The sequence below is a fragment of the Micromys minutus genome (assembly GCF_963924665.1).
Source record: "Micromys minutus genome assembly, chromosome: 2".
Lineage (NCBI taxonomy): Eukaryota > Metazoa > Chordata > Mammalia > Rodentia > Muridae > Micromys > Micromys minutus.
Genome location: NC_137971.1, coordinates 51074050 through 51090449, shown reverse-complemented (window position 1 = coordinate 51090449; position 16400 = coordinate 51074050). Strand labels below are relative to the sequence as shown.

At 44.0% G+C, this 16400-nt stretch overlaps 1 protein-coding gene across 1 annotated transcript; it reads right to left on the bottom strand.

Moving 5' to 3' along the window:
- Nucleotides 1-128: 128 nt before the first annotated feature.
- Nucleotides 129-16358, bottom strand: STIP1 (stress induced phosphoprotein 1). Its single transcript, XM_080911749.1, has 14 exons — nucleotides 16255-16358; nucleotides 12264-12473; nucleotides 11535-11676; nucleotides 11090-11231; nucleotides 9396-9564; nucleotides 5977-6103; nucleotides 5783-5885; nucleotides 5510-5630; nucleotides 4415-4511; nucleotides 3549-3673; nucleotides 1710-1746; nucleotides 1474-1577; nucleotides 1113-1285; nucleotides 129-590 (listed from the first exon to the last, which is right to left on the bottom strand). Exons 1-14 carry the CDS (start codon nucleotides 16261-16263, stop codon nucleotides 518-520), a joined length of 1632 nt encoding a protein of 543 aa, XP_080767875.1. The 5' UTR covers nucleotides 16264-16358; the 3' UTR covers nucleotides 129-517.
- Nucleotides 16359-16400: the final 42 nt, after the last annotated feature.

Here is a 16400-nt window from a genome sequence, read left to right as displayed (position 1 = left end):
AAGCAAACAAACAGCTCACTCTTGGGCCACTTTTCTTTCAAGACATCAATAAAAGGAAAGCCACGTTAGCTTCCGATTCAGCACTACTGCATATCTTAGAAGAAAGTCACTGGAGACCATAGCAACGTATAACCACGCCTGACTGGCTTGTTTTATTGAGGAGGGATGTGGGTAAGAACAAGTAAAGACAGCCGGGACCTTAGGTTGGGAATACCCTCCCCTCCCCGTATGCACCCACTGCCCCAAATAAAAAATAACCAACTATAGGGGAGCAGCCGAGACAGTGACGGGGAGGCTGGAAGTGGGCAGGGAAGGACACTCGGAATTGAGGGCAGCAGTGAAGAGACCATGCGTGTGCTGGGAGGGCCCGAGGTGGCGCTGGATGAGTTTGTCTTCCTTGTAGGCATGTATAAATATAAAGATAAGCCTTTCTTCTCCCCCCTCTGCCCAGTGCTGCTCGCCACCGTCCCAGCTCGCCTTTCCTCATTGGCGAAGGGAAGAGGGGAAAAGCAAGTTATCACCGAATTGCGATCAGACCCACATCCATCAGCTTCTGGATCTTCTGTGCTATTACAGGATTCTTTAAGTGTCTAGGAGAAACAATGTAGTTAAGTGAAACTTGTTCTTAGAGAGCTGCTATCTCCTTCTACCCAAACTCCTTGGTTTGCAGAGCAAGACCCTGTGCAGTCAAAAGTACTTTCCACCAGGCAGGACAGGGAAAACCTGCCTATTCTACTATATGTCTGCACAGCTGAAAGCCTAGCATAAATGGCCTCCCCAACTGAAGCTTAGGCTATCAGACTAACAGGAAAAAAAACCCATAAGCTCCCTGCACCACCACCATTATAACTGATACAATTTATGGCTATAGAGATGGATGGTCCAGTGGTTATTGATGGACAGATGACTCAGCACTTACTGCACCTACACAGTGGCTCTCAACTCTCTGTATATCCAGTTCTAGGGGGTCTGACACCCTCTTATGTCCTATTCAAGCACCAGGCACACATACAGACATGTAGGCAAAATGCTCATGCATATAACCTAAATCATACATTATAAGAGTCTAATAGAATTCCTGCTCACTTCCTCAGCATTCCCACTCAACTTACTCGCTCAGAGCCTGGGGGTCCTTTTGCATCTGCTCCAGGATAAGCCTCATGGCCGGGTCACTCATTATCTGCTGCACCTCAGGGTCAGCCATGGCCCGCCGCTTCACATCCTCAGGGCTGTCGTGTCGGTTGTACTGTGCCATCATACAGCGTTGGTAACCGTCTGCTGCTTCCTACATTCCAGAAAAGACCAAGGGAGGTGTGAGTCAACACTGGCTCACTGCTTTAGCAGGTCCAAGGCAACAGATCATGGACAAAGGTGAAAAAGAGACAAGAGAAACTGAAGTGTTTGGGAAGGACCACAGAAAACACCCAAGGAGAAATCAATGGGGATGACTCTTGCAGGCCAAATACAGCTCACCTTACAGTTGGAGTCCAGGTCTAATGCCTTCTGGTACACATCCATGGCTTTTGTATAGTCCTTCATGGCTTCCAGAGCAGCCGCTTTTCGTGTATAACCTTTGACTACAAACAAGATAGGCACTAACTCAGCTTCTGACTGAGATCCTCCCCTCTGCCTATATGCTTCAAAGCCTTTAACATTAATAATCTCTGGGGGCATATTCAGGGCACAGGAGAAAAATGAAGAGCACTTACTGAAGGTTGGCTCTAGCTGGATGCACTCTTCACAGTCCTAGGAGGGAAGGAAGTAATTAGGTTCTTTTCCCTCCAAGGTGCACAGTAGCCAGCTACTATGCCTTGACCCTGCTGTTACCCGAGACTCTTAACTCAAAAAAGAAGTTAACTTTTTAAAGATAACAGGTAGTTGTTTTGGTGATTCTGGTTCTCTTGCCTGCTCTTGGGACCCTTTTTCTTTTATTGCCTTGCCCAGCCTTGATGTAAGAGTTTCTGCCTGACTCTTACTACACAGACAGAGAAAAACCCTGTCTCAGAGAGAGGGGGAAAGGGAGGAGGGAGGGAGGGAGGGAGGGAGGGAGAGAAAACCAAAACCAAACCAAAACATAACAAAGCAAAGAAACAAACAAAACAAAAAACTAGGGGAGAAAGTTTAAGAAAGTTTTGCTGGAACCTGACCAAATCCTTACATCCCAGGGCTGTTATTGCCTCATAAGCGAATTAGGTTTCAATGTCACCCTTGCAGCCCTAACTACTACAGTGATGTCATGTAGTTACAATTCTGAGATTTTGGTTTAAAAACCACAGAAATATTGTAAAAATGTGCTTTCGTTGTAATCCCAGGTGTGGGATGCAGGGCAGTTTTGGACTGTCTGCTGCAGCAGCTGACTATGATTTGCCTCATGTTCTAACAAAGGTGTGGTTTTGTCAGCTGCAGATGGTTTCTGTGACTGTGTGATGTTTGGATTCCAGGAACTTTTCAGAGGGCATAGGTAATTAGCTTCAGTAATCTCTCTCTTCTCCCCTCTGCCCTTTCTACCCTGTCTAGTAACTGTGTGTGTGTGTGTACTGGTGGGGATAATGATAAAGGGTGGGAGAAACAACCCATAAAGTAGCAAAGACTACCTATGTTTACTTCCAGGCTCACCCCAAAGATAATGGCAGCAAAAACAAAACTTTTCTTTTTTTAGAGTGTGGCAAATCTCTAATTTCAGTAGAGAGGCAAGGCAGGAGTTCAAATTTGAAGCTACTCTGGGCTTATACTAGTGAGACCCTACCAAAAAACAAAATAGGAGCTGATGAGCTGGTTGAGTCAAGGCTGAGTCTGAAGTCCAAGCACAAAGACCTGCATTCACTCTCCAGTACCCGTGTAAAATGCCAGGCATGGCAGCAAACTTTTATTATCTCAGTGCTGGGGCTCACTAGCAGCAAGTGAAATCTCAGAAACCCTGTCCACAGCAGTTGTGGAACAATCACCAGGTGGTTGAGCACATCCACTTAAGACACACACAGAACCAGGTGTTGTAGCTGCTGGTTAACACTACATAAAAAAATATAAAAAATAAAAAAGGGAACTAGACATGACTTAGCAATTAATACTTATTGCTCTTACAAGGACCTGAGTTCAATTCCCAGCAACTGCTTGTTAACTTGGAACCATCATATTATTCTAGGGGAGCCAATGCCCTCTTCTGACCTCTGAGGACAGGAGGTTACATATCTGTCACACATATATGTTATGATGCAGGCAAAATACTCATATACATTAAAAAAAATACAGAAAGAAGAGAGAAAAACACTAAAAATGGGGAGGAAAAAGCCCTAGGAAATTGAGAGCAGGCACAGGAGCCATACAGGTTTACATAAATTCAACCACTGACTTTTAAGGGCTTGGGGGGTCAGGCAGACACAGGCCCCCAACTTCCCACAAACACTTCTACTACTGTCAACTTAGAATCTTAATAAGAAAATCAATTTGCTGAGGAGAGGACAAGAAAAAGAGGCTTGGCTCCCTGCGAAAGGCTTATAATAACTCTAGGTCTCACCTTAGGTAACCCCAGCAGAACTCCCAGGCCTCACCTTGAGTGCCAGCTGAAACTCCAGGAGCTTGGTGTAACAGGCAGCCCGGTTGCTGTACAGTTTGGCATCTCTTGGGTTCCTTTTAATGGCTTCAGTATAGTGCTTCATGGCCTGGGGGTAGTCCCCTAGTTACATAAAAATTACTTCTATTAGCTTAGCTTGATTGGAACTGCAGCTGCTCAGATATCAGTCCTATCTCAAGTCTGAGCTAAGAAACGATTTGCTTCTACTATTTTGTTTATTTATTTATTTAGTTTTTGAGACAGGGTTTTTGGATGTAGATCAGGCTAATCCTCCTGTTTGGCATGGGCTGCCACCACCCAGCTGTTTCTGTTATTTTGAAACAGGATTTCATTTTGTAACTATGGGTTCTGGAACCCCCAGTGGTCTGCCTTAGTTTCCCAATTGGAATTACATGCACACACTCTCACACCAGGGTAAGTTTGTTTATGTACAGCTTACCTAATATAGTCAATATATTAGACTCAACCCCAATTCTCTCTCTCTCTCTCTCTCTCTCTCTCTCTCTCTCTCTCTCTCTCACACACACACACACACACACACACACACACACACACACTTTTGTTTGTTGAGAGAGAGTATCAAAATTGGCGGGGTGGTAGTAGTACATGTCTTTAATCCCAACATTCAGAAAGCAGATGGATCTGAGTTCCAGAACAGTGAGATCTACACAGAAAAACCCTGCCTTGAAAAATCAACACCCTCCCCATAAGCCACAACACCCAGCAAAAAGAATACTTTTATGATAGTCAAAAAACACCCTTCCCTCTCCTGCAAAATATGCCTTGCACACAGGCACAGGAAGCCACACACCAGAGTTGAGGCTTCCTGAACAGTGCTGGTACCTTTCTGGAAGCATTCATTGCCCTTATTCTTTTCCTCCAAAGCTAAGTCAGGGTTGATATAAGCCAGCCGCTCTTGTTCCTTCAGAATTTTCTCTGCCTAAAAAAAAAAAAAAAAAAAAACACAAAAATTATTAGCATAGTAATTTAAACTATTTTTTAAAGATTAATTTATTTATTTCAGTACACTGTAGCTGTCTTCAGACACACCAGAAGAGGGCATCAGATCCCATTACAGATGGTTGCGAGCCACCATGTAGTTACTGGGAATTGAACTCAGGACCCCTGGAAGAACAGTCAGTGCTCCCAACTGCTGAGCCATCTCTCCAGCCCAATAATTTAAACTTCTAAACACTGACTAGACTGAAAGGCCAAATTAAAATTAAAACCAAAGCTGTTTTACATTTGTGTGTGTGTCTATACACTTGCACGCTCAGTACCTGTGTAGAGATTAGAGACAACTTGAGTTCTAAGTTCCCTAGAACATGAGTTCTGTGGACTGAACTCAGGTTGTCAGGCTTGGTGGCAAAAATCCCAACCTGCCCTTTGGGTGGCCCCTAATTAGGAATTTGAGTTCTACGGCAAGATTTTCATCTCATTCTTGGGCTGAAGATGTTACTCACAGGAGCACATAGACACCACAAAAAATGTTTTTTAAAACACATTTCTCCTTAATAAGATACACATTAAAACAGAGTAGTACTTGTGTATATATGACCAAAACCATGCCCTACTTAGGTTGAGGATGTAGTTTAGGTGGTAGAGTTGCCTGTTTACCATACATGAGGACCTACACACAATTAGTATTGCACTATGGTAGCCTATGCCTGTGACCTCAGCTTTCACAAGGTAGATGGATTACTATGAGTTCCAGACCTGCCTGGTCTATGCAGAGTTTTAGGGCAGTCAAGGGCAACACAGTAGAGAGACCCTGTGTTAACAATTCCTCTAAAAGGAGAAGAAAAAAGTTGTAACAGTATTAGAACCCTACTAATAGGGCCAGAGCATTTCCTACATGACATTACCAAGCAATAGGGCTAGAATCATTTAAAAAAAAAAAAAAGGTACATGATAGTTTTCTGTTCTTTTCAGACCCACCTGCTGGCACTTCTTGAGTACATCTGGGGTTCGATGCTCTGCTAGAGACTTGTTGTAGAAATGGATAGCATCCTTGTACCTTTCTTCTTTGAAATAGGAATTGCCAATTCGGGCATAAGCTCTGATTAAGACAAGAAGGAAAAGGTAGAGTAAGAAACAAGGTCAACCCTCAAAGAAAATCTAAACTGATTATAAACGAAGCTGGCTTGGCAGCCTGGAAACCCGGCTCTCAACAGGGTTTCAGGGCCCAGCATGGCGGGATCAGTGGCATACTTGGCAATCTGCCGGTAGTCCTCTCGGTTCTCTCTGCCCACTTCAATGGCCTTCTCACAGAGCTCCCGGCACTTGTTGTAGTCGCCCTTCTCAAAGTGCACAGCTGCATGAAGAAGGGTGACAAACAGTCAAGGCAGTCCTTGTCTCCCCTCAAGAGTGCCTAACAGCTCTTGCCCCTGGTTTCTAAGCCTCACCTGCTTGATTAGTTATGTAAGTCATATTGGTAGGGTCCAGCTCCTTGGCCCTGTCATAATGCTTCAGGGCCTTGTCAAAATCTTTCTTCTTGTAGGCATCATTTCCCAACTCCTTTTCTTTCAGTGCCTAAATGGGGTTGGAAAAGGTGAGTGTTTAGCAGCAATTGCAGCAAAACGCACGCTGTCACAGGTATCAATTAGCATGTGCCACCATTACCAGAAGTAAGCTCTCCCTCAAAAAGGCCTCTTTGTCCACTAGTCAGACTCAAGTGAGCCAGGGCTCAAGTATACTTTATCTTCACTCTCAGACCCTGACTCCTGTTTCCCATCTACTCTCTTGGACCTTTACCAGGCAGCAGAGGGCTTCTCTAAGGGAGAGGAGATCCTCAACTCAAAGCAACTAAACTAGATGATATATTTGGTGGCAGGTTTTTATGAGAGGCAGCCACCACAAGCTAGCTGTTGTGCCTATCCCTATCTTGAGATCTCAGCTGTTAGGGAACAGCAGGCACAGTAAGAGGATCAGAAAGGAGTCTTCAGAACTGCTCTCTCCACCCACACGGAGGGCCTTTTTCCAGCTGAGACACCCTGAGCAACCAACACTTACCCATTTAAGAATACTAAATTTGGCATCAATCTGCTGTTCCTGACTATGAGAAGGGAAACACAATTCTTTAGGCACATGTCTCCTGCTCTGGAAGAGCGTTGCCAAGTGGACACCCACCTGAAACCACAACCAATCAGGAGGCCAAAGCCTCGGGACTGATGCAGATACCATGCCCTGATCACAGCAGGGACTACTACCTCTCACAATTCTATCTGTTCTACTCAGTTGAGTAGAACAGCTCATAAGGGTTCACTTTCACTGCTCAAACACTCCAGTGTCCCAGCATTAATAGGATATGACTTGTAAAGAGCATCATTTTCAAATGTACACTTACAAAAAACAAGATCTCCCTGTGCAACACAGACTGCTTCTACCTCACAATTCTCCTATAACCACAGGAATTTCTTCTGATGTATCTTACATTTCTATTAAAAAAATGTTTGGGGGCTAGAAAACTAGATCAGCAACTAAGAACACTTTTGCTCTTGTGGAGGACCCAAGTTCAGTTCTTAGTACCCACGTAGTGGTTCACAACTGTTCATTGTTAACTCCAGTCCCAGAGGATCTGACACCTTCCTGTAACATTCAGGGGTACTGGCATGCATGCAGGAAAAACTTATACACATAAAACTTTTTTTTTTGGAGGGGATGGGGAGTGTTGAAGACAGGGTTTCTCTTGTGTAGTCTAGGCTGGCCTTAACCTCGAGATATCTACCTGTCTCTGTCTACCAAGTGCTGGGATTAAAGGCATGCACCACCATTGTCTAACCCCCCCCCCCAAAAAAATTGCCACTGCAATTTTTTTTCTTTGATGCTGTTTATTTTGGTTCTAGGAGACAAGTTTTCTCTGAGTAGTCCTGGTTGTTCTGGAACTTACTCTGTAGAACAGAATGGCCTCAAGAATCTGCCTGCCTCTGCCTCCCAGCTGCTGGGATTAAAGGTGTGTACGTACCACCATTGCCCAGCTATGAACACAAGGGCAGGTTGATGAGTTTGAGGCCAGCTTGATCTATAGAGCAAGTTCAAGGACACCTAGGCTTACAAGAGAAACACTTAAAAAGCAAACTTTAAATGTTTTACAGATGTGTATGTCTGCATACAACTGCATGCATGTCTGATGCTCATAGTGGACAGAAGAGGCTATCTCATCCCCTGTATTTGGAGTTACCAATGGTTGTACATCACCAAGTAGGTACTGGGAATCAAAAATTGGGTCCTCTGGAAGAGTAACTGTTGGCATTCTTCTAATCTCCACCTAGCAGTTGTGAAATATTCAGTTCTCTCTACCATGTAGATCTCAATGATATAGAAATCAGGTTAAGCTCTGTAGCAAATGCCTTTTTCTACTAAGACATCTCATTAACCCTCCCATGTATTTTAACCATTTTTTTTCCTTTCAGGCACAATTTCACTATTGTCCAGGCAGGTCTCAGAACACCTTTCATTCAGGTGATCCTCTATTCTCAGCCACTGAGTAACAACAGCAAGCTTAGCACATACCAAGTACTCAAAATGGACTAGAGAGCCAATTAGTTGGTAAAGTGCTCACCTAGTAGGTGCAGGGACCTGAATAAAATTCCTCAGAATCCATGTAAAGAATTAAGCCATAGGATGGCAGCCCTGGAGAGCCCGGCTCAGCAGTTAAACACTAATAGTGGACCCAGAATGGTATCATACAACCACCTATAACTCCAGATCCAAAGATCTGACACCTTCTTCTGGTCTCCATGGGCACTAGGCATAAATATGGTGGTTTGAATAGGTATGACCTATAGATTCATGTGTTTCAAAGTGTAGCCTTGTAAGAAGTGTGTCACTGTGGAGATGGGCTTTAAGGTCTTAAATATCCAAGTTCTGCCTGGTGAAACACTATGTCTCCTCCTAGCTGCCGTCAGATCAAGATATTGAACTGTTGGGGCTGGAGAGATGGCTCAGTGGTTAAGAGCACTAACCTCTTCTAGAAGTCCTGAGTTCAATTCCCAGCAACCACATAGAGGCTCACAACCATCTGTAATAAGATCTGATACCTTTTTCTGGTATGTCCAAAGGCATCTATAGCATACTCATATACATTAAAAAAAAAAAAGATACTGAACTGTCAGCTCCTCCTCCACCATGTCTGCCTATACAATGCCATGCCTCCTGGTATCATAATGGACTAAACCTCTAAAACTGTAAGCCAACCCCAACTAAATGCTTGACCTTTGTAAGACCTGCCTAGGTCATGGTATCTCTTCACAGCAATGAAACCAAAAATTAAAATAAACATGGGGGCTGAAGAGATGGTTCAGTGGTTAAGAGCACTGACTGTTCTTCCAGAGGTCCTGAGTTTAAATCCCAGCATCTACGTGGTGGCTTACAACCATATGTAATGGAGTCTGATGCCCTCTTCTGGTGTGTCTGAAGACAGCAACAGTGTACCCATGTACATGAAATAAATAAATCTTTAAAAAAAAAAAAAGATAAACGTGATTCACAGACATACACGGGGCAAAATACTCACACACATAAAAGTAAAACTAAAGCATGCACCTTTAATCCCAGTATCTGGGAGACAGAAGCAGATAGATCTGAGTTTAAGGCTACCTGATTTATATTAAGACCTACCTCAACACTAACAACCAACCAAATAAAACATAAAAAACTTACTAATCCACCTATGCATTCTAGACAAACATTCCACAAATTGAGGTATACCCCTAGCTCCTAACCAATTCTCAGCCACTGTCTGCAGATGTACCCATTTAACATTCTAATTGGTTTGGCAGTACGTAAATGTGTGATAATTTAGAGAATTTAGAAAAAACAAGACCTGTTTCTTATTCTCTGGAAGATCTTCTTCCATTGGTTCTGGCTTGGCCTCCTTTTTGGGAGGGCGTGGGGGTGGGGGTGTTGCTGCCTCTTCCTCTTCATCCATACTGCCCAGATCAACCCCAAGGAGGACACTAAGAGTAGTCATGACCCGGGGATCTTGTAGTTTTCTAGATTGAGTGAAAAAAAGAAAGGATTGGAGAAATATCTCCAGTTAAGAAGACATGCTATTCTTGCAGAGACAAGTTCTGATCTCAGCACTCATGCTTGGCAACTTCCAACTCCCTGAAACTCTAGCTCAAGGAAATCTAACACCTCTGGTCTCTTTAGGCACCTGAACTCACACAGGCATTCCCATATATAGACACAATACATATAATTAAAAAAAAACAAAAAAATTTAAGCCAGCATACACCTTCCATCCCAGCACTGCAGTGGTAGGCCTCTTGGGCTACAGAGGGAGTTAGTTCAAGGACAGCCAGGATCACACAGAGAAACCATCTCAGAACCAAAAAAAAAAAAGTTAAAATAAGTAAATTAGCAAGTAAATAATAAATAAATATTTCCAGAGAGAAATGCCTCCAAAAATTGAGAATGCCTGTGGCTCTGTCATAAAGGCCAGAGTTGAGATCCCAGTACCCATATCAGGTAGCTCATAAACGCTGCAACTCTAGTGGTAAGATAGGAACAAAACAAACAACAGCAAAAAGCACAAAGAAAAATTTTATAAAAGCCAGCCAAGTTAGTTCGATGGTGCATCCCTTTATTTTGGCACTTTTAAGAGGCAGAGGTTGGTGGAGTTCGAGTTTGAGGCTGGCCTGATGTACAGTGAGTTCTAGAACAGCCAGGAACTCTCAAAATAAATAAATAAATAAATAAATAAACAAACAAACAAATAAATAAATAAATGGTTAAGAGCACTGACTGTTCTTCCAGAGGTCCTGAGTTCAATTCCCAGCAACCACATGGTGGCTCACAACCATCTGTAATGAAATCCGATGCCCTCTTCTGGTGTGTCTGAAAACAGTGTCAGTGTACCCACATACATGAAATAAATAAACAAATCTTAAAGATAATTTCTCTTAAAAAAACCAAACCAAACCAACCAAACAAACAAACCCAGAACATTAAGCAAGAAAATCATCCAAGTAGCTGGAATTGAGATGTGTACTACCAAGGCTGGCTTCTACAATTATTCTTTACCTGTGCACTTATTAACAGATTCCTGTAAGTAAAAGATGATCTATAACAACTAACAGGATTAAAGTCAAAAGTACAGCTTAGAGACAGCATTGCCTAGCAGGGGCAAGGGTTTGATCCTCAGCATTACAAAAAAAGCAAAGCAGGAGAGGCAGGGTTAGAAGTAATATTCCTGTGTTTTGCTATTACAAGTTGCCAAACATTTTTTTAAAAATAAATGCGTGTTACAAAACCTGTCCTATTCAGTGGCCCATATCAGAGCGCTTCTGTTAGAATTCCTGTTGCTGTGCTGGAGAGATGGCTCAGTGGTTAAGAGCACTGACTGCTCTTCCAAAGGCCATGAGTTCAATTCCCAGCAACCATATGGTGGCTCACAAACACCTGTAATGAGATCTGATGTCTTCTTCTGGTGCGTCTGAAGATAACTACAGTGTACCCACATACATGAAATAAATAAATCTTTAAAAAAAAAAAAATCCTGCTGCCTCTACTTACGTGCCCAGGTCTGAAGGCTTGTTCTGTAGCTGCTCTATGAGTTCCCTGTAGGTGGGGTCGCTGAGCAGAGACCTTGTCCTGGGATCATTCTCTAGCTTTTGGTACAGATTAGGCAAGTTGAAAGGATTCATGAATTTCCTCTCTGTCCAAATAAAAGAAAGTACATTAGTATTATTAACTTCAGGAGAATATGTCTAATATAATGTAAATGTCAGGAAGTGCTATTAAAAATTCCAAAAGAGATTGTAGGTTTATAGCCAAATACTCTAATGAAAACCCATGAGTTAAATACTTTAACCAACAAAATTTAAAAAAAAAAAAAAAGGGTATGTTAACTCCAATCTCCATAATAACAAACATACCCCACCTACCTTTACTTGGAGAGGATGGCATTGTTTTAATAATTAATCCCATTACATAAAAGAGAATGCAAGCGAGTACCCACCTGCCAACCTGGCCTCCATATTCTGCAAGCCCTCCTTAAGCTGGAGATTATTGGCTTCATGTTTTAAACCTTCTTCATAGGTTCGTTTGGCTTCTTCAAACCGGTTTAGGAACTCAAGGGCTGCTGCTTTTCTTGAATAACCCTGAACAGCCCCAAAATTATAGTAAATAGAGGTCATGCAGAAGTAAATACAGATCAACTCAAAGAGCCTATTAGGGCTTTGTTTTAATTCATTTATTGCATAAGGATGTTCTCCCTGCACGTTTATCTGTACACCACACACATGCCTGGTGTCTACAAAAGCCAGAAAATGGCACTAGGTTCCCTGAGACTGGAGTTAAAGACAGTTCTCATCCACCATGTGGATGCTGAAAATTATACCCAGGTCTTCTGGAAGTGCTCTTAACAATGGAGCTGTCTCACCAGCCCTCCCTTTTTTCCTAAGATTGGGTCTCATGTAGCAGTTGGTGGTGGCTTCAAGCTGTCAGTTTATTTAGTAATGTTTCATTTCTTATCTGAATAACTAATAAAACCTGTCTTACAATTGATGATAACAGACTTGGAGGAATAAGTGTTCCTTTCAAGGGGTACCTTCAGAGAGGGTAGGCAGGCAGGTCATAAGGAGCAACCTACAGTCAACTAGACAAGTCAGGAAAGCCTGCTAATTAGGAACTAGATAAGACCCAAAGTCCTTAGAAAAACTGTACGGTGTGTAACTTTTCAGCTTACCTTGCCCCAGTCAGGCTTCAGGTCAACAGTCTTGCAGCCGTCCTCATAGGCCTTCTGGTAGTCTCCTTTCTTGGCATAGGCTGCAGAGCGATTGCTATAGAGCACATGGTTCTGGGGATCTAGTTTAATTGCCTCAGAGTAGCACTGTAAAGCATCGTCAATATTTCCAGCACTCAGGGCCTTATTGCCCTTCTCCTTTAGTTCATTCACCTGAGGAGGAAAAGTACGCATCAATACAGCTTCACTCCATAGAACTGAATTCTTTCCCCTGGGTGTTACAAAGACCTGAATTGTAATAACTGGAGATGATTCAGTGATTAAGAGCATCGGCCGCTCTTCCAGGAGACCTGGCTTCAATTCCCAGCATCCACAGAGCTGCTCATGCCTATTTGTAACTCCAATTTCAGGGCTTCCGATACCCTCACACAAATACACATACATGCAGGTAAAACACCAATGAACATAAAATTGAAAAAAAAAATCTGAGTGTAGGCAGAGCTGAGTATGTTCAGATATATGATTGAGCAGACACATGGTAATCTTACACTCCCAGTACTCAGAAGGCTCAGGCTGAAGGAATCTGAGTTCCAGGCTATATAGAAACCACTATCTCAAAAAACTCAAGATGGGGCCCCAATGAAATGGCTTAGTGTGATAAAACACTCAGGCCTGACAATCTAAATTTGATACACGGACAATTAAGGATGAAAAAGAACCAACCCCACCAAGTTATCCTCTAATGGCCATGTGTGCACATCTGCATGCACACATCATGTATACACACGATCTCATGCCCTAGAAGCTTCAGAATAAGAGGATTCTGTTCCTCTATGTTCACCATGGCTCTATTGCCTTTCCCATTATCAGCAAGAGCTAAGGAGGACTTACTGTGCTGACCCTTAAGGGTTGAGCAGGTTTCCACCAAGTTCCCATCAGTGTTTTCCTCTATCAGGAAGAGGGCAAGAAGATGAAGACAAATCCCATTCTTTCCACTTCTAAGGAGCTTCATAAAGTGAATGAGACTTTGCCTAATGAGAGTGCTGACTTTCCTTTCCCATAGTCACCACAAAGCCCCACTCCCTATATGTATATGAGCACACTGTAGCTGTCTTCAGACACATGACTTCAGACACACCAGAACCTGTTACAGATGGTGGTGAGCCACCACATGGGTGCTGGGATTTGAACTCAGGACCTCTGGAAGAGCAGTCGGTGCTCTTAACCACTGAGCTCCCCTCTTAACCCCCCTCCCCTTCTTAACACTTTGTGACAGGGTCTCAGTTTAATTTTGAAGGCTAGCCTTGAACATATCATCTGGTTCTGGTCTCCCACTAGCTGAGATTAGAGGTCTAAAGGCTTTTCTTTTCATTATCTGTGTATCTGTGTATAAAGGGTTATTCTTAGCCATGTTGACCTACAGAAGGTCAAGAACTTCACATGGCAGAGCAGTAGTAGCCCACGTCTTGGAAGGCAGAGGCAATCCATGAGTTGCAGGCCAACATGAGTTCCAGGATACCCAGGGCTGCACAGAAACTTTGAAGAGAAAGAAAAACCACTTACCCTGCATGTAAGCTTGCTATAGAAAAAAATATAGCTTCACAGCACACCACCTGATTTTCCAAGACAGGGTTTCTGTGTAGCTTTGGCTATCCTCGAACTTAGGGATCTGCCTGCTTCTGCCTTCCAAGTGCTCAGGTTAAAACTACCACAGGCTCCCAGCTCCCTTTTAAAGCCAAGCAAAGAGTAAACATTGAGTGGAGGAGGTTATATCACTGGGATGGGCATGTAGCTCACTTGATAGTTGAAGCATCAGGTTGGCTCCCAGCACCAAGCATGGTGACATACACCTATTAGTTCAGGACTTATGAGGTAGAAGCAGAAGAAGACCACCTCTTGGATATATACAGTAAGTGTGAGGCCAGCCTGGGATACGAGACCCTAACTCTGGTTTGTAAGATCACTCAGTCAAGCTGTACTGAAATGATTACAGCACCTATTATGAAACTATCATCTACTCACCATTCAGAAGACTGACATAGAATTTATTTCTTTCAAATGGTTTTAGAATCCCAAGGCACACCAATCAGAAACTTCCGTAGAACAGAGGTGCACATGTAAGCTGGGTTTGCCCTGTAATCTCAACACTTAGAAGCCGGGGACCCTGTACTCAGAGAAGGATGATGGGCAAGCAAAAGAAAAAGCAAGTAAAGAAAGACATGAAACTGCCAAAATACCATTCCTTTACAGGAAGGCCAGGGGAGAAAAGTGTACACAGTACACAAATAAAAACATCTTTGGGTCTATCTAGCTATAGCCGACCTGTAAATTCCACTATGTAGACAAAGCTGTAGGTCATCTGCCTCTGACTTCCAAGTGTTAGGACTGCAGACCTGTGCCACCACATTGGGCAATAAAAATAATGTTTTGGATTTTTTTAAAGACAGGGTCTCACTACGAAGCTCTGCTTGTTGGTTACTTACTCAGAGGTCAGCCTGCCTCTGCCTCGTGAGTGCTGAGATTAACTGCATACACCGCCATGCCTAGCAAAAATAAATCTTAAAAATGTAAACTATTTGTCACCGTAAAAATTACCTGAAGGAGTTGTATTCTCTAAATGTACAATTTCAATATTCAAATTTATTTGTGCGAATGCTAGTGCACAGGGCATTAGCTGGAAGTCAGGGTCTCTCCTTCCAATGCTCTACACCTTACTGAGACAGGATCTCTCAATGAACCTGGAGCTCACGGACTGGGCTGAGATCCTCCAGTCTCCCCTCCCCTCAAGGTTTTAGTGGGTACCGACAATCTGAACTCAGGTCTTCATTCTTATCCTTACCAACTGAGCCATCTCAGTCTAGCAATCTGCCCAATCTTATTGTAAGTTTTCAGTCCTGGGCTTAGCCATTCATTCACTTACTGTCTGCATGAACACTTGTATAATGGCTGGCAGGATTTTTTTTTTCCTGAGGAGGGTGAGGAGGATGGCTGTGGTAGACCATAGGTCTGAATTCTCCAGGCTCTGGGTTTGATCTCTAGCACCACCACACACTAAATGAATGAATGAATGATAAAGGAAAGCAACCTCTTTTTGTTGGAATAAGAGCAAAGTGTTTCTCTTGTCTGTACTGCAGCGAATCGATCTCAGTTACAGCTTTATTACTCCAAGGGTACAAAAAGTTAATTAACCTCTCCATTTAGTCTTACTAACAAGCAGAGAGGCCCCACGGTCCCTCGCAGTGGCTCTTTCAGAACAAAAGATTTCACTTTATACAATCACAGTAAAAGTAGTAAGCTATGCTCTTTTTTTGTGTATTTGGATGATTCACAACGGTTCAATGACAGCTTCCAAGGTAACAAAACCTCTCCAGGCCTCACAGATGCAGGCCACTGTGGCCTGACCTAAGTCACCAAGGTAAAGACAGTAGGTTTGCCTCTGCCCCAAATGCTGAGCCTCTGGAAGAGGCAGGGACTTCTGGCTCCACACTATCGGCTCACAACTGCCTAAATCACTAAATCCTGTGTAATCGGGAACGGAATTTCCAAGGGTCAGATCCTCAGTCACCTACAGTCACCAAGAAAAAAGGGGGGAGGGGCGACATGTGTATCTGGAGCCTCAGGGAGACTCGATGACACTGTCCGCGCCTGCCTTCTCTGCACAGTCGCGCGGGCCCCTTTCCCGGGCGCACACAGATGCCGTGTACCCTGAAGGCTGCCTGGGTGATCGGTCACTGGATCCCTCCAAGTTCGCAGCGGCCGACCGGGGCCTCCCAGCGCTGAGGCGGCCCGGCACCCAGAAGCCTCGGGGCCCGGCCGGGGCCAGGCCTATTCCCGCACCACTCGGCAGGTCGCGGGGGCGACGGGCGCTCGCCATTCTCCCCTCACACGCCCGACCGCGGCCCTCACGCCCGCGCGGCCCGGACCCGGACCACTCGCTTCTCCCCATCAACAGGCCTGCGCTGCCCCGGACCCCCAGCCGCCCCTCCCCCTTCACCTGCTCCATAGCCTGGCCCGGAACCCCGTTGAATCGAATTCGTCCGCTCCGCGTTCCCAACCGCACGCGCCGCCTTCTGGAACCTACTAGAAGCTGCCGGGACCCCCAGGTTACCGCCCCTTCCTCGCATGCTCACTGGTTGAGCG

What these genes read in the sequence shown, in the direction of transcription:
- STIP1 (XM_080911749.1), bottom strand. An exon ending in TGAAGCCTGACTGGGGCAAG is followed by an intron (nt 11,677 to 12,263) that starts GTAAGCTGAAAA and finishes GGGGCTGTTCAG; the next exon opens with GGTTATTCAAGAAAAGCAGC. An exon ending in TTCCAGAGAATAAGAAACAG is followed by an intron (nt 6,104 to 9,395) that starts GTCTTGTTTTTT and finishes AACCCCATTTAG; the next exon opens with GCACTGAAAGAAAAGGAGTT.